Here is a 22,694-nt window from a genome sequence, read left to right on the forward strand (position 1 = left end):
TCAAAATTTTCTCTTTCAAAGAAAAAAAAAAAAAAAAAAAAAAAAAAAAAAAAAAAAAAAGAAGTCAGCTGAAAACCTTCAAGTCTTTTGGTTTTAATGATGGTCTGGGAATGTAAAATGCAACATATGAATGAGAACTGTCAAAATAAAGAAGTTGTAGCAGCTAAGTAGATTCTTAAGGCCTTTTGACCCTCAGTATAGGTGAAATATTCATGGAATAGGTGATGTTTGTCCAGATTGCTGTGCATTGTAGAGGTATAATCTTCTGAAAGCCTTTTTACCTTTCCAGTGTGTTTTACAGCTATCAGGAGCTGGCAGCAGGTGCAGATTTTACTGAAATAGCCTTCATAGCAGATTTGTAATTGCCCTTTCCTGGGTGAAATGGAGTCACCTGCATTGATTTCTGAAATAGGTCATCTTTAGTGTTTACCTTAGAAGACTGTGGTTCTCTACTAAGTCAGAAGGCTCCTTGTCCATAACACTTTAATTAATTTCTTATTGAATCTTTGAGGGGTGATTATTAAGCTTTGAAGATGAAGAAATGGAGATGTTGTCTATTTTAGAGTCTTAATGGAATACTTTTGTGAGAGTCACTAGCATATTCGTTTAAAATACTTTCTATTTGACAAAATGTGAAGCTGCTGATGTAGCATGCAAATTTTCTACAGAATGGTACTCTCCTCCTCCATCCTTTGGAGAGCAAGAGCAATTTCACATCTGGCTGCATCTTCGCAGAACGAAACGCATTGCTGAGGTTCTTGTTCTTATTTGTTTGCTATTTGTGTGTCTTGCTCTTGTCACAGCACTTGAATTCAGCGATTACAGGCTGGTTACTCTGCAAAGCTGTGCTCTCCCACTTGGTCCTGAAGATACTTGCGCTGAGGCCGTGGTGCTGTAGCAGAGTGACAAGCAAGGCTTTTACTTGAGTATCACAGAAGGTTGACAGAGGTGCCTGATGGGAAGTGACTCATTCCCAGAGTGATGGGGCTGCTGTAAGCCTCCCCAGGGTGCCTCCATCCCCTGCTCAGCCACTGTGCCTGATGTTGCAGCTGTAAAACATCCTCTGATTTCACTTCAGCTCTAGGAGGTCCAGCAGGGCTTTGCTTCAGCCCTCAAATAAACCTTGCTCTGTTAGGGATGTGGTATCACAGAAGTTGAGGGTGCCAGGTTTTTAAAATAGACCAAATTTTTGTAGTAAAAGTTGCTGAACTGTTGATTCATTTTGCAGTGCAGTATACCAAGAGACTGAAATTATCCTCATTTCAGAAAGTTCAGGAATATTTTAGAATAGCTTGATTTCTTTGAAGAAATGCGTAGTTATGGGCAAAGGATTTTCTTGCCTCTGTTTCCCTTCTCCCCTCATTATGGAGTGCTGCAGGGCAGGGTGCATTCACATATGCACACACACATTTTCCCTATTCCTCTCGTTATCTGTGTATTATCAGTTTTTCTGTGGAGGTAACATCTGTGATGATGGTTTCATTGCACGGTGTACTATTCAAGCAGGGGAGAGAGAAATCTCACTTTCGTAGGTGCTGTATACACACAAACACATGTACAGACCTCTGCAGTATTGCTTTCTGTGTTCATCTGTAACTCAGCTATTCCCTCAAGACATTATTGTAATATAAGTATTGTTTATAGCAGCTGTGACTCCCTCAGTGGGCAGTGTGATCCCAATTCTCTTGTTGTTCTCTTTGCATACCAGTCCAGTTCTCCTCGTTTTGCTGTCAAAGTCCATGCGTTAGAGTTGTAAATGGTGGTCACTTGAGATTTGCTGGGGAGTTGCATCTGGGCAGTCTTGTCTCTGTGCCTACATTTTATGCCTTTTTTTTTTTTTTCCCTGTTGAAACTGTTCCAGTGCTAATTCCTGTGATGCATATTGTTTTATTTTTAAATGAGTGATTTAAGAGAGATGGTTTCTGAATTAGTGAGCACAGAGGCCACCGGAGGGGCTCAGTGGGAGTGTTCACAATTAGCCAACTAAACATGCCGGCACAGTTATATAAAATGAGAGGTTTGACATGTTTGGGATGTTGGCCCTGTCTCAGCATCCTCAGGCCAAGGTTAATTTCCTGCCCTCTGTTCATCGCAAGAGGAAATTGCAAAGCAGGAGCTTGACAGAATGTCTGTTCGCTAGACTGACATGGGATGTGATGTGCGTACAGAGGAGAGGTTTATAAGGAGAGGACATAAAGCTGACCTCGCCTCCTTGCTAGAAATTTCTCCTGGCCAAGCAGTGCAGGACATGGACCTTTGTAGTGATGAGACTTGCTGAAAGAATTTTGCAGCTGTCACGTGCAGCTGAGTGGTGGTATCCACCTACGGTACATGGATTGATAAAAAGCCAAATAACATTCTATGGTCTATCAAAAAACAGATATAGGAACATGCTGACTCCTGGTCAGTAGGATGTGGGAAAGTCATTCTCCAGGAGCCTGAGAGAGAGATGAATTCAGCATGTGATTGCCTTGTGTGCAGCAGTCACATCAGCCTTCAGCTGATAGAGAGGTCACAGTTTCTTTCTAGCTCCTCATATATTTCTTGCCGCTTTCTTGGTCTATCTTTAGGCAGCTGCCTTCCATTTCAGCTCAGCCTCCACGCTGACACCAGCACATTGGAACATGTGCTGTCCTTGATGGCATAGGAGATAAGGATGTTTCTGCTCTCCTAGCATTCCCTACCATTTGAAGAGAGCTGGAGACTTTAGAGGAGGAATTTGACAGCACATTCACATCTTCCCAGCTTTCTCTGAGGCTGGCCAACTATACATGGAGACATTTTTGGTATGCTGATCAGTGCCTTTGGAGAAGCTGGCAGAGCCCCAGCTGTCAAGGTAGATTGCAGCCACCTGATCTGGTGGGATTAGCAAGGATTATTGCCAAAGCTCTCAGTTGGAAAGGACGGATTCTCAGCCAGGACTGCTTCTGAGATTGGCCAAATGTGGAGTTCTTATGAACAGGTTTAGACACCAGAGCAGGTTGTGGACGTTGAATACATCTTACAGAGGAAGCTAGGAGGCAGCAGCAGGGCGATAGCTGACTGTCTCTATGCAGTAACTTGAGGAAAGCCACAATATCACGTTCCTGAGTGAGGCCTGTCTGAGTTCATTTCTTGGCCCTGATGTTTTCGCAGTCTCCCTGGACAGTGGAGCCAGTCATTTCCTCCCGAATCACTACCAAATAAATCAGCTTTCAGACCTGTGAAGAAAGAGTGATTGGCCTGACCTGGGGGTTTGCTTCCTTCATCTTGAAGGTGGGCCTGGGTGAGAGGTTGGAAAACCTTCTCCAGTTCTCGTCCTTGGGCTAGGGACTTTCCCACACCTTCCTTGAAGAAGGATTAGGGAGTGCCCTAAGTGGGAGTAGGCCAAGTCCATCATCATATGGAGATCCCTCCAAAGCTTGCCGGGAGGTGGTCACCCCAGCTGGCGACTCTGCATCCATTGAAACTTGGCCTGGAGACCCCTGACCAAACCCAGCCTGACTGAGGGTGCAGATGCCTTCGGCAGCAGTGTGGTTGCCTCTGGCTGCAGCGCTGGCCTGTGTGCTGCCATATAAGCCCTGTGGAGCTGCTCATGCACATTAACCAGCTCTTCTGCAGATGAGTGCCTCCCTGGGTGTTGAAGCCAGTGCTGTCCCTGCATGTGCACTGCGTCCTGCACTGTTGCCTGCTAAACCCCATCTTGTAACTCTTGTGTTCAAGTGGAGGGGTCATAGTTATCACACTTGCAGAGAATTATTCCTCTGTTTTGCAGCCGTCACACCCCCTCCCTTGATGGGTGTTTCACATGAGACGGATCTCTGTGATTGATGTGCTAAGGGAGAGAAATGTAGTCAACTGCTGAACGCTTTGGCTGCTCCTTCAGAAACTTTGCATATGGTGCATTGCTTCTGGCTGTCCTGAGCCACTTGTAGTCAGGTGGGCTTTAAACCAAACTTGTGGCTACATCGTGACTGTGCCCTCATGCAGCTTCTGTCACTCAGGAGATCAAAAGCTGGTCCCAGGCTGATGTGCGACACAGAGTAGTTTGACTCCCTGTGATGTCTTTTGGAGTTAGGAGTGGTGTTGCTGTGTCAAAAACCTGGGCAGTGCTGGGCTTGCTGTTTGCAGACCCTGAGCAGAGGTTGCAATACTTGCTTTGTGGAGACTGATATGGAGGCTTCTCCATTATGTGAGGGCATGCCTAGGAAGGCATACAAGGGTAGCTGAGAAGAGTAAAGATCGAGCAGCAGAGGCTGAGAATCACAGTAGGAACCAGCAGCTGAGCAGTGGGGGTGGGGAGCTGGCCATGAAGGATTCCTGAAATGAAGACAAATAGCCCACAGCTGTTGTGATAGTCAGATACTCCCTGCTTACCTCTCTTCCTGTCAGACAGGTAGTGGAATTACTTCTCTCCCTTTCAAAGAGATCAAAAAAAAGAAGGGTAAGGGAAAAGATGTTAGAGGTACTGGAAACTGCAAGTGCTCAAAGTCAGGCTGCATTCAGTTCATTTACTTCAATACCTCTCGTGACTACAAAACAAGATTTTTCCCTAGCTGAAGGAAAAGGGAGCAGCACATGCAGAAATAAGATGCCATTTTTCCCCTGTTAACTCCTGCAGGATGAATATAAGCCAGAAAAGGCTTTGTCAGAGGAAGATCTGAAGAATGCAGTTAGCGTGCATCACGCGCTGGCATCCAAGGCAACAGACTATGAGAAGAAACCCAATGTCCTCAAGCTTAAAACAGCAGATTGGAGGGTCCTGCTTTTCCAAGCCCAGTAAGTGCTCTCTTCTGATAACCATTGATAACCATTGAGGAAAGAAAACAGTGCTGAATGAGGGGGAAATTCATGCCCGGACAGGTTAAAGCAGAGGCTTAAGAGGTTCAATCTATTTATTTGATCAGAAATAAGATTAAGTAGTGATTTGATTAGAGCGCACAAGTAGTTCATGAGAAAGAAACAGAATGTTTTAAGAGGCTTTTTAATCTAGCTGAGAAAGGCATAACAAGATGCAGCAGCTGGAAGCTGAAGCCACAGGAAATTCAATTTGGAAAGGAGGTACAAACTTTTAGCAGAGTGATTAATCATTGAAACAAATGACCAAAGGCAGTCTCAGGTTGTCTGTCTTCTGATGTCATGAGGTCCTAACCGGATGTCTTTCTAGAAGGTACGCTTTGATCAGAAACAAAGTTACTACTTGTTACAAGAATAATTATATTAAATGCTTCAGACTGTGATAGCCAGACTGAACAGATGACTTGCCTTATGCTTCTGACACTAAAAGCCTGTGCATCGGTCTTGTGCGTGAGCCCCTTTCTGTTGAGATCCATGTGAAGCCTTCTAGAGATCTGTGCTGTCCAGCACAGCTAAGACCTTAGGACGTATGTCTGAATCAGGACATCAGTTGCCTCTCTGACCTGTGTCATTTGGATTGGATTAGGAAAAGATGCATGCTAGGGTGAATTATGGACGTAATCACAAGCCAGGCTGTGACTGAGATACCTGACGCCATGTGCTTGCAAAGATAAACCACAAGACTGTGCAGACTCTAAAGACTTGTCCACTTCTGGTTATTCTCGCTGTTAAAATCCCATTGGAGGGGTGGGAAAGAGGTACAGGAGACTGAGATTCTTATTATGTATTTCTTCCCCAGGAGCCAAGAAGAAATGCAGACCTGGATCAACAAGATTAACTGTGTGGCTGCTGTCTTCTCTGCACCGCCATTTCCAGCAGCAATTGGCTCTCAGAAGAAGTTCAGTCGCCCACTCCTGCCAGCCACCACAACGAAGCTATCTCAGGTGAGCTCTTTTTATGTAGAGGGTAGGTGATGGCAGTTTCTCTGGCTGTCTGGAAACTGGACAGATGGTCTTTGGCATTGTTTTGTGGCAGTTGTCACTAGCATTCCTAGGAGAAGGAGATTTGCACAGTAATTCTCTGCTTGTTCCTTGATGCAAGATTTGAAGTGGAGGTAAAGAAGGAGTAGACCCAAATATGATTGCTTTATATTTTTTAAGAAAAGAAACAATCTCCAGTGTTCCTAGTACGAGATATAGAATTTTCATCCTGTGGTTATGGCTCTGCAGAGGGCATTTGAAATAAATGTCTGACTGGTGGGCTTTTTGAGTGTTTGTTGCCAGTCATTTCCAAAGAAATGGACGTGCTCCTGTTTTTTGGCCTGTTGGGGTGGTGAAAGTTGCAAGCTGATGCATCAGGCAAGCATCAATTACATTTCTCCCACAGTACTTTTCCAGGCTCAACCCTTATGAGCTGTGGGATTTCCTGTTTAAAGTATATTTATAAACTGTCTCTTACATTAATGTCTTTGGTGTCCCCTTGTGATCACGTAATCTTTTTCCATAGCATCCTGTGGCAGGGAGTTTCACAGCTCTACTACTTCCTGCACGAAAAAACACCTACTTCGGCTTGTTTGAGACTGATTGTGTCTGATGCTTGCACCCATAGCTCTGGTGCATGCCTCCCATTCCTCCTGCACTGGTAGGAACTTGATACAGACTGTGTTGATCAGGTTGACAGAGTGGCAGAGACGATAGATCCCAATCCTAAGTGTATACTTTATGAGTAGCCTCCTGTAGCTTTTAAAGTCATCTGCCCATGCTGTATTGCTTGTTAAATGCATTTTTTTGCCATCTTCATAGCTTAGCAACACTCCTTAGAAACCGCTGTCTCATAATCTGCATTTCTCTGAGGGGATGAGGTTTTTCATATCGCCCCTGCTTTTTCGCTATCCTTGGCAGTTGCCTTTCTTTCTACAATGTGGTGACCGACTTTCCATCTTCTGTTCTGGGTTAAAGTTTAAAACATGTCTTGTAGAGAATAATACTAACTTGTCTCATCCTTGTGGCTTTACCTTTTGCTCATGTATACGTTCTTTTAAAATACTGCGTGGGGGTTCCCAATAATTTACCCCAAATCATCAAAAAAAGCTTTTTTACTCATCTTTGTTCTGTGTGATTGTTCCATTTAGCGTGTTGTTTCCTAGTCTCATTATTTCTGTTTAATCTGGAAAGAGAAAAAATAGAACACAGCCCTGTGGTTTGTGTCTCAGGAAAGAGGAGACATGAAACGTGGAATAAGATAAGCTGTTTTAGCTGAAGGCAGAAGAATGTTAAGTGTTCAAAGCAGATAAATTCAAAGGCAAGCAGAAACATGTCTACTTATATCTGTCAGTGTGGAAAAGCTGCCAGCAGGCTGCTTCTTGTTTGGCAGACAAAAAACCAAGAATTGTCAAATCCCTGTGGTTGCTGTTCAGGATTTTGTGGGCTGAATCATGATGGACAGTACTTCTTCAAAGGTGCTGTTCTTGGTCAGGCAGAAGTTGAGCTGCAGTGAGAACCTGCCTGACATGAGTGAGGGAGAGAGGCTGGACATGACAGGCTCTGCAAGATCAGTGTACCAAACTTGCTTTCAAAAGCAGATCAGTGTCTGATCTTGGTTAATCCAGCCAAGGAGGGATGTGACAAAGCTCTATATAAATGAACAAGCAGTATGGAAAATATCTACTAAGTTTTGTTGTTTGTTTAATTTTTTTTTTTTCTTTTTCCTGAGAATGTGAATGCACACACAAAAGTTCCAAAGGGCTGCTGACTTGGCAATTACAAGTGTCAAATTAATAGCTGCTCAAAGACCTCCTGTCATCATGCTGTAGAACTCACTGCAACAGGATGTCACTGGGAACAGGCATTCAGCACAATGGAAGGAGTGATTGGGCGCTAGCAGAGAGAGCCACGCAGATCCAGGGTAGTTACTAACAGCAACAAGAATTTTTGGCAGCCAATAGCGAGTGGTTTGAGCCTTACCATGTAGAGGCGGAGGCAAATTATCCCACGTTTCTTTCTCCAGTTCTCTTGCAGGAGAGTGGAAACACAAGATGAGTTGGGGCTCATCTATCGTCTTCTGTAGAAGTTTCCCCTTTCCTGCAGCTGCAGCTCAGTGAGCTGAGAGGCTCAGTCCCTGGTGTGAGTCACAGCGCAGTGCAGGCGTCTCTGAGCTAGGCTTGGAGCTGCACGAGTGGTTTAGTGCAGCCAGTCCATGAGGGGACCGTTACTGGCAGCTATCCCCTCCTCTGAGGCTGACTGCATAGGTGGGAGCTGAGCTGGGTTCTGCCTGCTGCTGTGACTCAGGCTAGGTCACCGAGACCTGCGTGATCATGTCGGTATTTTGGACCTCGTTAATTCGGGCATAATTTCTGGCCTAGAAATGGCCAGAAGGCCATGCTGCAGGAGCTGAAAACCTTCTGAGCTGAGGGAAGGTTAGGTGACAGATGGACTGGAGGAAGTGAGTGGGCCTGGGATTGTGATAAAGGAAGCTGCCTAGAAAGGGGGAGTAGCACCTTCTCAGCTTCTCCCACTGCATAGTGGAGTAAAAGCTGGTAGCAGCTTAGCACAATGAGATACCTTTTGGGGATTGGACAGCCCTTCCTCTTCTGAATGCATTGTATTGTTCTGACTAAATGGAAGCCACAGGCAGAGTACTTTTGTTAGGGCAGAAGTGGAAGGAAGGGCCCTGACACCATGTCCTTTCTACGCTGGGAGGAACTACCTTCACATAGCAAAGACTGGTTCTTTGAAGCAGGTTCTTTGCCTGTCTCATTCTGCCCTTGGTCTGACTGCATACAGAACAGCCTTAATTAATTTGCCAAAACTGTATTAGAGTAGAAATGTCATGTTGTCAGTAATGCTCTGCAGCAAGCTGCTTCCATTGCTCTCAGCAAGGCAAGGGATGACAAGTTTACTGTCCTTCCCAGTGGCATCTGCTAGGTGCTGACTTTTTCTGTGAACTTGGCCACTTTATTTGGATGCCTTTGAGAGAGCTGTTGGGGACAGAGCTCTGGGATACAGACCTTATCAGTCTAATTAAAATTGGTTAAAGGAAAGGAGAAAGAGAGAAAGAAAATAAACTATTTGATATTATTGTTCAGGGATCTCTCTATTTCCCTTTGCTTATCAGATATTTTAGATTCTGTCACTTAAGTGCCTAATGTGTTTTTGAAGGATGAACAGCTGAAGTCCCATGAAGCTAAGCTGAAGCAGGTCTCCACTGAGCTTGCCGAGCATCGTTCCTATCCTCCTGACAAGAAGCTCAAAGGCAAGGAAGTAGACGATTACAAACTGAAGGACCACTATCTGGAATTTGAGGTACATATGGGAAACACTTGTATGTTTTGGGTGTGGCTGGCGCATCTGGTCTTATTCTTGTTAGACAGATATGTCACAGCAACCCAGAAGCTGGGATGTGGCTCCTTTTTCTGATAAGAACTTCTTCTGAACTTAGCCATGAATTCAGCTCCTCACCTGTAAACTGGAAGATAAAAATGTGACCCTCTGTCCTTTCCTGGTATATCTACTTCAAGAGATGCTAAGGTCTTCAAGCAAGTACTGTCTTGTATTCTAAGGCTGTGTGTTGGAACCCCAGTCTTCATGCAATGACTGCATTCTACTGTAATGCAGATCATGATAATTGTCTTCCACTGGTATGTTCTGAAGGAACTGCTCATCTAAAGTCTTACACATGCCTCTTTGGAGACATTGGTGTTGTGTACCAGTGAGCTGGATGTCAGGACAGGTAGAAAAAGGGTGGAATTAAAGATCGCAGGATTGAGTGATGCTACTTGGCAGCTGCATTAGGAGATTGTTCTGAATAACAGACAGTAGCTTTTATCCAGTATGGTCTCTGCCACATAGCAGGGCTTTGTGGGAGGGGGTTGGAAACCCAGCAGAAGCCTGATATTTCTCATGGCTGTATCTTTGAGCTTTTTCCCCCAGAACTGTAAGTTAGTAAGATCTGAAAGGATCTTACTCTAGATAGGCACTGCCTGGCATGAAAAATCCATAGTCTGAAGGAAAAGAGCAGGTAAGATGGAAGTCAGAGATACCACCAGAGGAGATGCTGGAGGCAACACAGGCCTCCAGAACTGAAGTAAGCTTCCTGCCGTGTGTTACATGAGTTTCTTTTGGAAGAGCTCTTCTTAAGCTGGGGCTTGACTAATTGTGTATTTTTGCTTTTGCAGAAGGTTGTAAGAGCTTTCTTAGTTTTGACTTTGCTGTAGATCTTGGGCTGTGTTGTGTATGGTGATCTTGGCGTGTTTTGCATAGATGTTTTGATACTGTTTTGTATAGGGAATGGCCAGTTTGTTCTTCCATGTTTCACATACCTGACCAACAAGTGAGGAAGTGGTGGACAGGGTTGGCAAGCAAAGGGTACACAACAATATGAACAGAGGAGACAACATATTCAATAAAACAGGGCTGAAGAAGGTGATGGGATAGGTCCCATGACTGGAGTGCTGTCATGAATGGGTACAGGCGTTTTTGAAAGGACAGACAAGGATGGCAAGGAGGGGGAGTCACCTTTTATCTAAGTGAGTAGTGGTCACACATGAAACTCTGCCTAAAGAAGGGTGATGAGTCAGTTGAGAGCTTGTGGATCAGGGTTGGTGGGGCACACCAGGATGGGTGTCATTGTGGTGGTTTTCTGCTAGGCCTTATTCCAAAAAACAGAAGGAACCTGTGTTTGCAGGCCTTATGGGGAGCTTCATCCACCCCTGTATCTGCTGGAGAGACAACACAGCAGGGCGCAATAGGTCCAAGACATTTCTGACATACATTTACAACAACTTCCTAACACAGTTGACCAAGAAATAGACAAGGAGAGGCACTTTGCTGGACCACTCTCTTATAAACTAGGAAGAACTGGCTGGGGATATGAAGGTTGGGGCAAACATGGCACCAGTGACCATGAGATATTGGACTTTGTGATCCTGAAAGGAGGGGTCAAAATAAAAAGTAGGATCACAACCCTGGACTTCAGGAGAGCTGACTTCAGTCTGTTCAGGGAGTGACTTGGAAGAATCCCATTAGATATGGCCTTGGGGGAAGAGGGCTTTGGAAGAACTGATGACTTTCGAAGGATCACCTCCTTTAAGCTCAGGAGTGGTTCAACCCTGACAAGCAAGAAACCAAGCAAAGATATCTGAAGGCCTTCATGGATGAACCAGTAGCCTTTGTCAAAACTCTACCATAAAAAGGAAGTGTGCAGGACATGGAAGCAGTGGCAGGTGACACAGGAGGAACAGAGATACTGTCCAGACCTGTAGGGGTTGCATTTAGGAAAGCCAAAGCCCATGTTAAGTTGCATATGGCAAAAGATGTGGTGCACAAGAAGAAAGGTTTCTACAGCTATGTTAGCAGCAGGAGACCTAGGGAAAAACATGGGCCCTAGCTGGGGTCCTAAATGGGACAGGGGACCTGCAGGGAAAGGCCAGGGTACTCAATGTCTTCTGTGCCTCGATCTCTACTGGTAACACCAGCCTTCAGCAGTCACAAATACATGACCCCAGTGGGAAAACCTGGAGCAAAGAAGACTTAACCCTTGGTAAAGGATGATAAAATCAGGGAACATTTAAAGTGGACATATTCAAGTTCATGGGATCTGATGGGATACACCCGTGAGTGCTGAGGGAGCTGGTTGATGTCCTTGAACACTCTTGGATTACCTTTGAAATGTCATGGTGATTAGGGGAAGTCCATGAGGACTGGAGGAAAGCAAATGTCATTCCTGTTTTCAAGAAAGGCAAGGAGGAAGGTCCAGAACACTACAGACTGGTCCACTGCTTCTCACCCATAGGAATGGCATGAAGCAAATTCTCCTGGAAATCATTTCCAAACGTGGAAAAGAAAGAATATAATTGTGAGTAATCGGCATGGCTTTATGAAGGGGAAATCGTGCCTGACCAGTGTGATAGCATTTTACAGTGAGGTGTCTGGTGTGGTGGAGGAGGGGAGAGCAGTGGGTGTTGGTTTTGACTTCAACAAGGAATTTTACGTTGTCTCCTTTAACATCATCATAGACAAGCTGACAAGGAGTGAACTAGGAAGTAAGGTGATTTGGAAACTGGCTGCACAATTGAGATTAAAGGGTCATGATCAATGGCACAGTATCCATTTTGAATTCAGCACTTGAGTGTACAAAGCATGCCAAAGGCTTTCACTTTGCAGCTTTTGCATCTTGGAAGAGCAGAGTTTCTTGTCTTTGTGTCCTTGACACAAGTTTATTTTCTATCAGCTCTAGAAGCATGATGAGTTAGTATGAAATGTAGGCTGGAGCATTAGATAATTTTAGAAAGATTGATGGAGGAGAAGATTGTTGTGTTTTTTTTTCTATTTTCTGTCAATTTTATCATGATGATCTTTAGAGTAATCTTTAGAGAAGTACTTCTCAGGTACCTCAGCACAAAGCAGAACCGGTACAGCCCAGGAAACAGAAGACATCTTCTTCCCTAGTGAGAGCCTTGAGCAGCAATTTAGCTGTGCAGTTCAGAAATGTGATCAGCACTGCAGGAATGTCTGTCTAGCCAGGCAAGTGATGGCACCAGCTTCAGCTGTGTACAAGAGATATAAGGTGCTGCTGTGCAATTCGGTGTTACCTTCACACTTGGCAGGAGATTTTGTGCAGGAGATGTTGAACTAGGAACAGCCAGTTTGAAAAAAAAAAAAAAAAAAAAGGAAAAAGTGAGCTATATGAAACTCCTGAGTGGAAAATTCCCCTGGTTTTGGGGCTTCTTCACCTTCCCTTCAGAACCAAATCCTGTCAAAGTCAGGCAGGAGCTGGTGACAAACCTTGCTGCATGGAGCCAAAGCAAAAGGGGAAGTGGGAGATGAGGCAGTATTTTGTAAATAGCTCTTTCAGGTTGAGACTGCAGACCAGACCTTGCGTCCTTGTACAAAGGGCCATGAAAATACATCTCCAGAAGTACACCAAAAGGCTCTGCAAGTCCCAAGGAAGCAGAGTAGTCCCATTAGGAAGGAAGAAGCCAGATTCCATTTTTATAGGCCCTTGTAATTTCTTCTTGTTAATCCACCAACATTATCTTCATTCTTGTTCCTGACAAAAGGCAAGTGAGGTGGTGTTCCCTTCTGAAGGGAGGTGAATCAGGAGACGCCTGGTCCTTCTTCAGGGATGCAGCTGGGAGTGTTTCTTCTTCCTGCTGTCTTTGCTTGTAGACACCAAGAAAGGAACATTACTTGCTGTCTAAGGAAGTACTGCTCCCACTGATGGTTGGTTGCTCATTGCAGCAAATTTATGGTTTGCGAGATCTTTTGAGTGCTGTCAGGTGAGAGGTAAAGACAGACATTTGATTGGTGGTTACCTCATCTCCTCTTTATTCTGTGCGTTCAGTTGTCAGATACTAAGTTGCAGAAGCTTTTGAATGGTTTTAATTTCTCTGGGTTTTTTTTACTTTCTTGACAATGTTTTCTGGATTAATTTCTTTAAAGGAAAAATTTCCACCAGCTTTAATACATAGTTTCAAACATCAGAGCTCTGCAACACCATGTGTGCTGCAGTTAAAATCAAAACGGAAACTTCCAACTGCATTGCTTAATTGTGATAGAAGTCATGGGCCCACAAAGTCTGGGGCAAAATGGCCATTGGCAGACATGCAGGGAAGAAACTGGCCCTGGATTTCCGTGCCACATTTCAAAGCAGTTACCAAGCTTTTTGACTTCCTGCCCTCAAATAAGTGTTATTACCAGAACTTTGTTATTCTCTTATAACTAGGAAGATTTTTTCTTAAACACTTTTTCCTCTGTCAGGAACATAATACTTTGGCAGCTGTTTTGCCACTTTGAAATATAGATTAGCAATCACTACAGATGTTTACATCCTCCTTCCCTGGCCCCCAGCCAGCTCAGGTCAGATTAATTACAATGCCTGCACCACCTCTTTAGTGGGTATGTCAGGGGCAAGTTATTAAACAGATCCTGGGAGATGAGTTGCTCTGTTTTTGAGACTCTGCAGGGATCTTCTGTTAATGTACCCTCATTTGGTTGAGGGTACTGAGATGTTGTGTGCAGAGAGATGCTATTGTGGCACACAGAGAGAAATATTCCCATTGGAGAGGGAAAGCTCTGCTCCAGCCAGGGAACAGGGCAAATGAGCATGGGCCCCAGTGGTATTTTTCACTTTGAAAAATACAAGTGTCTGAACAGCAAGCAGTCATCATCATTCACCACTGAGTGGCCCTTTCTGTGGGAACATGCCATGCTGCTGTTACAGCTCTCCTCTGCTCCTTTTTGTAAGGTCTGGCCTTGCAGAGCATCCTCTTCCAGGCTTGGTGGTAGCCAAGCTGGTACAGTCTGCGCTTAGCAGGACCCTGCTTCACTTTTTACCCCTGTGCTGAAGCAAGGAAAGTGGGCAGGACCTGCTGATGGGACTGGAGGGTTGCAGGGGAGAGCTGTAACCAACCAGAGCAGGATTTTTGTTATCCCTTAGTTCACTGCACCTTATCTCCGTGCCTGCCTGGGGCACACAACATCTCAGTATGGGCGAGCAGAGAATATAACTCATCGTGACTAAGATCAGCAAGCTCTCACTTGGTGTTGTTACTCAGAAACCACCATGTGCTCCAGCTATCTGGGAGCCACCATTCAGCAGACCACTGAGATTTGTGTGCTGTAGAAACGAGTGCCTCTAATTGCACAGCACCTCGGGCTCAGCCTGCCTGAAATCCTATTTGTACAGTGTAGTTCACATTAGCCACCATTGTTCATGGCCATATCAGGCACCACTGTTTGCATCCATATTAGGCTTCTGGCTTTCAAGGCCAGCAGAAACCCGTAAGTAACCTAGAGGGTCTCTCGAGTGCTTCTGCAGAATTTCTTCCAAACTCATTTGGGCCTTTCTTTTCATTTCCCAGAAAAATCGCTATGAGATTTACATTGGCCTCCTGAAAGAAGGGGTGAAGGATCTGCTGAGCGGAGGAGAGAACGATGCACCAGGACTGAAGAAATCCCATTCAAGTCCCTCATTGAATCAGGAGTCTCCAGTTAGTGCCAAGGTGAAGCGCAATGTCTCTGAGAGGAAGGACTACAGGCCGGAAACACCCAGCATTAAGCAGAAGGTCACTTAGGGTGGAGATGACAACTAGGGGAACAGCCATGCAGTGAAGTACCGGTGGTCAAAATTTTTTCATTTAATAACCTGTCATTCACAAAAAAATAAGTGCATCTGCCTGAATGGGGTGTTAGTGACATTTTCTATTGTATATTTTGCTGTTCCTGTGCAGATTGTGGGAGATGTCTTTGCTCCTGCTTTGCTTTGCTTTGTTAATTTATCATTTAGCAATTGAAGCATCGGGACTTCTTTTGTATTGTTCTGTTTCTAAAGGAGCTGGGGGAGGGGTGGAGCGCTGTGACGTGTATTCTGTCTCTTCCCCATTTATCTCCTCCCATCGGCACGTGGCTTTCACCTCTCGAGTCACTTGTCACTTTATTTACGTGGTGGGTGGGAAAAATAACTGGACAAAGGCTGCAGTGCTGTGAACGCAAACTGTAGCTGTGAGAAGAGCTGTGTGAACGGGCAGCTCCAGAAGGTTGGCTGGAGCCTTGGGTGCTGGAACACTCGTTTCCCGACATTGCAGAGCATGTTGGTACTGGTACTTGGGAGTGGGTGCTACAGCAAATAGTCGGTGTTGCTTACGTTATTGCATTGATCCTGGACCCACGAACGTGAAGGAATGAAACCTGGAAACCTCTGGCAATGATGGGATCACAGCACTGGAATAATCTGTTTGCTTCCTTCCAAGCAAAGAGTCCTCCCGAGTTAGCAGGCTGGGGGATATCCAAACCCATGCGGTCTCTGCGGTCAAGGACCTTAGAGAATACCCAGCCAGAAGTACTCCCCGGGCTTTGTGTTTATTTGCAGAGGAGGTTGCTGTAGATGTCAGCTATTAGCATTGTATCTTAAAGACAAAGGGCCGCCGTGTAGTTTTTGACTATATGCTCTCACTTAGCTGCTGTATAGAGCCTTATGATATATTGTGCCCTGATGCTCCCCTTTCCAGGAATTTCTTTGTTGGTATGCACAGATAGGTGTTTGCAATTTCTCTGCTAGTGACAAAGCACTTTGCCTTTTCCCTTCAGGAAAGGATTCTCCATTTTCCTGCTTGAGCTCACGCATGAATGGAAGGGGCTGGTGCAGACCAGAGAAGGGGACAGATAAGTCCTTGCTGCAGGCCAGGTTTTATGCCATCCTGGCTACTCCACACCTGGAGGCCAGCATAAGGCAGCCTCAGCTTTGGCGGGTCCTACCCTCTACCTGCAGGGAGCTGGCCTGCCTTGCAGCTCCTGCATACCCTGCACCAGGCTTTCAGAGGGGAGCACAGGACAGGGAGAGACCACCATGGGTAGAGCTTTCCATACCTGAAAGCCCACTGTTTGTGCCACAGACCCTTGGTAGTGTCTAACAGTCTTCAGGCACATAGAGTAGAAAGGTGATGTAGAAATCCTTTTCCTGCTTCCCAGCCTTTCTCATCTGGGTGGCATCATGGCTTTGCAGAGAGCACTGGCTAATCCATTATTTAACACCCTGAGTTTTAATCTCAGGTGTGATACTAGCCTACTGGGCGAGCTTGGACAGGTCTCTCCTATTTTGCCTCACCCTTCCTCTATGGGGAGTTCTACAGCTAAACTGGCCTTTCCCACAGAGCACCTTGGGAGGTAATGTTGAGGGCCAGCTGAAAGTCATTTGTTGCTGTTGTTTTTTGTTGTCCCTGGCACAGGAAAGCCTTCCTGATGGATGTAATTCTTAATGCATGAAGAAACAGCAAGGTGAATGCAAGGACTGTTTAGAAATGCACTGGTGTTTCCAGCCTAAGTAGTCAAAGGGCCACGCATCAAAAAAATGACCACCTGAGTGGATTTGTGCTCTGACAGATTTCCTGAAGGGCCCAAGTCAGTTAATCTGGATTAATGAACTGTTAGTTCAGTGGGTAGGACAGGGAGTGATCAAAGAGAGAAGGACCTTAACAGGCAACGCGTGACCTGCCTCCCCCCTCCGAGGACCACTGTACAACAGCTTTCCCTGTGTTGTGCTCAACTGTTGGCTGTAGTGAAGACGTTGTGTTCTCAGATGCCATGGGGTGTTGGAGAAAATCAATCCCTTCAGTCGCAGCCCAACAGCAAAACCAGGTGGAACTGTTTCCACACGTGATGTGGGGACACATGGATCTGGCATCTGCCACTGAGAGTGGCTGCTCTGCGCTAGAAGTCAGGAGGTTGGCCCCTGACCCTGGCAACATGGCTAAAACCTGCACAGTCCTGAATAGAAGTGGTCAGCACTTCCTAAGCTCTAGGGCTTTAGAACTTGTCTATACTTACCACAGTGGGGTAGATGTGGGGCAAGTGTTCAGTCCTCTTCCTGAAGAAGAGATCTGCCTTCTGCTGCTGGAGCCAAAGTGATGTGGGGCAGCCTGCTGTGTTAGGAGACTCAGTGTAGACAGGTGCACGACAGTGCTCATGGGCAGGGATTGTTTGAGTTAATCGAGTGTGGCAGACAATAGTTCATGGAGGGAAACAAAGCCAGGAGATTCCTGCAGCTGTTCATCATGCTTGGGTGGTTTAAAACCAACACACAGAAGAAGAAGAAATTCATTCGGGGGATGCAGACTGCACGTTTGAGAAGAAACCTTGTCGTGTCTTAGATAACAGAGTTAGGGAGTGTACAGCAGAAACAAAAAAAAATGTGCAGATTTATAGATGGGCCCTGCTTGGCTGTTGGGGTTACGTTGTCTAGATGAGCTTTTTGAAGATGGGCTGGAACATGCCCAGCAAACCGCTTGTGATTATGGAGTGCAGAGCTCTCTCTAAAAGGCAAAGAGGTGACATTTAACTTTTTTTTCCCGGGCTTTTAAAATATTCTGGTTGCTGTATACTGCGGCTAAATTGCAGAGCTCAAAAAGAAATTATTCCTGTAAAATGCGTTTCCCAACTTCGATACAGAAACTGGATAATTCCTCTTCAAAATCATTGCAGAGGAGATGATTTGAAGAAATAGGAAAAGTCAAAAAGTGAACTGTAAAAAAGTGATTTTTTTTTTTTTCGTTATTTATTCCCTATTTCTGCATATACTTGTAAACAGATTAGGGTATATTTTTTATGTCTCTTCTGGGCTTAGCAAATGCAGTTTTTCACTGTGCTTTTAGTCATTAAACATTGGAGCCTGAAGCACTCTTGGTGAGACTGCTGAGGCATGGAGATTAGTTTACTGAGAATTTGTCAGGTTCTGCTTAAGTTTTAATTAATGCCACTTCGCTCTGCTGCTTTGCAAATTCTAGGTATCCAAGGCACCCGTATGAAAATGTGTATTTTGGAGGCTGAGAGAAAAAGATGATCCTGTTGTGATTGCCTAAGGCTCCTGGATTGCTTGGGAATAGGATAATCTACTAAGGAGAACTGTAATTTGCTTTCCCCCCACAGTGCTGTTGTAAAGGGCAGGTTCTCAGGAGGTCTCAGTGGTGCATATTCCTGAGTGGCACCACTGAGAATCTGACCAAATAGCTTTGCAAGGTACTCGGTACTGCCTTTCTTTGCTGAAATGTTTCCCTTTAGCAGAGACCAGTGCTTGACCTCAGTGACTCCGAAGCTCCTGTTGTGATATGTAAGGGTACTCTGCTGGTTTTCAGCCCTCCTCTGGGACCGCCGTGTGCCTGAACTCGGTATCAGCAGAAGAGCCTGCAGCTTTCCAGGGGTGCTCAGCATGAGCAGGGGTTACTGGCAGACCCCCACGGGCGGGCGTGCGAGCCAGCCTCTGCGTCAGTGGTGCAGGGGGGGCCATCCTTCCCAGTCCTTCCCGCTGCAGCTTGCAGCCGTCATGCAGGCAAAGCCTCTGCCTGCATGCTGAGAGGAGGGGAGCGGGATGGGGCCAGTGGCGCCTGTCATACCGCCTCTCAAGATGCAGGCAGAGGTCCTGGAGGAGCTTATTCTGCTCTGAAGCATTGCTGGTTTTCTCACCCTCCAGGGGTTGGACCATCTCCTATCCCCGTCTGAGGGAGGAAGGGCAGGAGAAGACCTCACTGGGTCCGCATCTGAGAGCAGAGGGGTGAGGCAGAAGGATAAAATCGCCTTTCCCTCTCCCCAGTGAACAAGCAAAGCAGGTGAGATACTCTCTGAAAGCCAAAACCGTGGTCTGCTCTCCGAGTCAGCAGGATGCAGGGGCCTGGCTGAGATGGTTTGCATTCAGCAGTGGCTGCAAAAGAGACTGTCTGGGCTGGCTGTGTGTTTGTGTACATCTTGCAGATAAATCACGCATGGACCAGTGAACATGACTACAGCTTTTAAATCCAGTATTTATGTTGTGTCTTTAATTGATGTTGAGATAAGTCAGCCAGCAGAGTGATTAATGCAGCAGAGCTGTGGGGGAATGCTGTTCAGCTGTGACACCGACTCAGTTTTTCATCTGTAGCTAGCCACTTGTGAATGGTTACCAGAAGCTTTCCTAAGGGCTTGTAACAGCTCATCCCTTAAGTGCTTTCCCTCTGATCCTGCCTGCTCCCAGGATGTGGTCTGTCCATGTCTGGGGGCTCTCCTGGAGAGCGGTGCTCAGCACACACCTGCTTTGAGCAGGAGTGTGGACTAACAGACCTCCAGAGACTGGAGTTGTTTGGTGACTTTTCACAGCTCTAGTGCCTTTGGGTAACAAGGCTGGTTGTTCTTCTGGTTTGAAACAGCCAGTGTTTTTGCCTTCTTCCAGCGAGGGTGTGAGGTTCTTGACTGATTAGAGTAGCCCCTTCAGTGAGGAGGTGATTGTAACAATGGAGAAAGTCAAAGGTTGCAGGGTTATCGCTGGCTTTTGGAGGCACTGCATGGCAGTGTTCTTCTTGAAAGTGAGGAAGGCTTTTCTCTGCAGACAGCACACCGCTTACTGTCTCTGCGCTCTCCATCCCTACATCAGGTTTGGCCTTATCACAGTTAGTCTGACAGTTTCTCCTCCTTTTCTGTCAAGCTGCTTCTGTCTGTCATCTTAGCACCTCAGCTGCTTCTGTATAACAGGTCTCTTTCCTTACGTACTTGCAGAAATCCAGAAAATTTGACTGTCCTGTCTTGCCTTGAGAAAACCTGCTCTGAAGCAGTGCCGAGTTGAATGGATAACTCCGTGAACAGTTTTTTCCTTATGCTCTTTGTTAACCTGTGTTCCAGCCATAGGTAGATCTGGGAGGTGTGAGGCAGAGTTTCAGACTGCCGTAATCCTCTAGCACTAGGCTGCAGGGACGCAAGGCCCTCCCTCCCACACTCAGACCAGGCACTTTTGACATTCCTAGTCTCCTTTCCAAAAGTCTCGGTGGCAGACACAACCTATGGTGTGGGGAAACTTTGAAACACTGTTTAGCAAGGAACTGGGTACTTTCCAAGTCAGGCCATACATTTTGCAGCCTTTTGGGAGCTGTGTTAAAAAACAAACAAACAAACCTAAAAAAGCCATTTTCAACCAGTGTCCCTGAGGTGCAGAGGGAAGATATCCAGGTTGTTGGCAACACTGGTGGCTTTTGCAGAGGCAAGGCAGTATACACACCTTTTCTCAAGAAATCTTAAAGCTGGATGCTTGTTTAAACTTTTCCCAGTATTGCTCTTCCCAGGCTCCAGGACATCACAGCTGCTGTAAGAGGGCAGTTAGGATGTCTGCTTCTCTCCCCAGAGCACAACCAGAGCTCCCCAGTGTGTGTTCCCAGCAAAATGTATAGGCTGCCTAGAGGGGTGAGCCAAAAAAGCTGCCTCAGAAATTTATTTGAAAGAGCAGATCTCCAGCTTGTGATTTTTAGCAGATATTTTTAGTGTATACAGAAGCAGCATGCCTGGCCTCTCCTCTCTCCCAGAGCTCTCCCAGCAGCATGGGTGTCATATAGTGAGCTGCTTAGCCTAGAGCTTCACTGTTCAGGACATGAACATTTGCTCCAGCAAGAGGCTTTGTTAGCCTCAAGAGAAATTAGATCACTTAAGCTCAGCACCACTGCACAGGACAGTGATACTGTGGGAAGACAGGAAGTCAGTGCTACTCTCCGCAGCTGGTCACCTGCTGGGGAGTATGTGCTTGAGCAGTGCCATCAGTGCCAGGGTTAATTAGAAATGCTGGCTTCTCCCACCTACACTGTGCTGTTCACGGAACTGTCCCTGCCCACTTGATGCTTTTCTCCCCTGTGACAGCAGCACACTCATCCAGTGGTGCCACAAGCCTCTTGTTAGGAGGCTGGTTTAAATAGGAGCATGGAGGACAGGTCCAGGGAGATGTGTCCAGATGCCATGTGGGAGTATCTGCTCTCCTGTTGGCAACATCCAGTTGAACAGTGAAAGGAGGCAAACTCAGCCCTGCCTGAGAGATGGTAACTTGCTTGTCCATTTTGTTAGTGGCATTGAGGCTGTATTTTTATGATTTATTAGATTATTTCCCTTGGCAAATGCAAGGAACAGCTTTCCCAAAGGCCAAACCATTGACCCAGCTTTGCTCCCATGGTCAGAAGGAGTATATTTAGGCCAGGCCAAAGCATTGTCTGTCCTCCCCTTTAAACAATTAACTACTCTGTAAAAATTACAAATGTTTAAACAATGAGGGACCTCCCGCGGCATCTGCTGTTAAATCTGTGCCAGGAATCAGCTGGGGTATAGGCCAGAGGTTTGTTTGAACTGAGAAAAAGTACATAATTTAGCAATGCAAGGAATGCAAGGTTTGGAAGTGCTACGGACTACAAGGGCAGGAGCTTTCCCTGACATAAACCACTGTAATTAGTAGTCACTCTATAGCAGTAGTTCTGCACAGTAGGTCACCTAAATGAGACCAGCACGAGATACCTTTTGTCTAAGGAGGAGAGGTTTCAGCTTTGCCTTGGGCCAAGTTAATAGCCTGGTGTAACCACAGAACAGCTAGCCAGGCTGCTCTGGAGACTTGTTCGAGGCAAAATCCTCTGACTCCACTAAACCTCTTGGTGGGAGAGGGGAGGTTGATGATAGGCGGTCTGTGTCACTGCACAGGGCAAACACTGTCAGTGATACGAGTCTGAAATCACTTACACGCTTACGAAAACCTCATGCTCGGTGCTGTCAAGTTCTGAAAGACTGTGGGATGAGAACAGGGGTGGGTTGTGTGGGGTTTTTTGAGTTTGTACATATTCATGACAACTATGTCCTCTTAGTCGAGGCTGGGATTATAACTGGGCTAAAAGAAGAGTTTTTTTGGCAGTTTGAAAACTTTAAAATCACCGCTCTTTGTGTGAGGTACAATCCAAGGCTTACATTACTTGGTGAACGTGTTTAAGTGATGCCTGTAGACGTGCATATGTATTTCATAGGTATAGTATGGCTTCTGTGGCTCAGCACTCCAAAGCCTGCTGTTCTTTTCTGAGGCTTAATTTGGTCAAAGCACTTCAGCAGCTGCAAGCTTTATTAGGATACTTGTTGTTCTAGTTATTCTCAAATTAGGTTAAACAGTCATCAGAGCTTTCTCAGGTTTAGGGTATCCCTTGAGCTGCCTTGACCTTTGTGTGTTGTCCACCAGGGGCTGCCAGTTGTTCTACATGTCAAAAGCAAAGGCATATATTTGAGAGTCTAAGCAAGGCTTACTGGGTGGGATTTTATGCTATCTTAAGACTGAGCTAACTCTCTCCCTGTTGGTATCATGGTGTCATCCAGCGCCTGCACCAGGAGCATCCGTGCTGACTTCTTCTGAAAATCACACTCTGGGGATCTAATACACAGCTTTACTTCTGAAAATGTTGACCTCACTCTGTGAAAATTCAGCAACGGGACATCGTGTCCGAAAGTGTCCAGGCAGGACAGGTGCCTGTGGTGTCTCCTGCAGACGCTATACTACTGTATAGCAGTAGTGAGGGTTTCTTTCTGCAACGGTACGGATTTCCAGAAGAGTGTCTG

General features: G+C 45.8%; 1 protein-coding gene across 1 annotated transcript in view; it reads left to right on the forward strand.

Annotated features, from left to right (window-relative positions):
* LOC103769342 (PH and SEC7 domain-containing protein 3-like) overlaps nucleotides 1-14,908 on the forward strand; it is a gene marked incomplete at its 5' end in the record, with an annotated part of 15,539 nt that extends 631 nt beyond the window's left edge. Inside the window, 4 exons of the mRNA XM_008936528.1 lie at nucleotides 4,601-4,758; nucleotides 5,636-5,780; nucleotides 8,994-9,137; nucleotides 14,696-14,908. Coding sequence (XP_008934776.1) covers nucleotides 4,601-4,758; nucleotides 5,636-5,780; nucleotides 8,994-9,137; nucleotides 14,696-14,908 — 660 coding nt within the window. The remainder of the gene's footprint in view (nucleotides 1-4,600; nucleotides 4,759-5,635; nucleotides 5,781-8,993; nucleotides 9,138-14,695) is intronic.
* Between the last annotated feature and the right edge of the window lie 7,786 nt (nucleotides 14,909-22,694).

The sequence above is a fragment of the Merops nubicus genome, unplaced genomic scaffold (genome assembly GCF_000691845.1).
Source record: "Merops nubicus isolate BGI_N331 unplaced genomic scaffold, ASM69184v1 scaffold6983, whole genome shotgun sequence".
In the NCBI taxonomy this organism is placed as follows: Eukaryota; Metazoa; Chordata; class Aves; order Coraciiformes; family Meropidae; genus Merops; species Merops nubicus.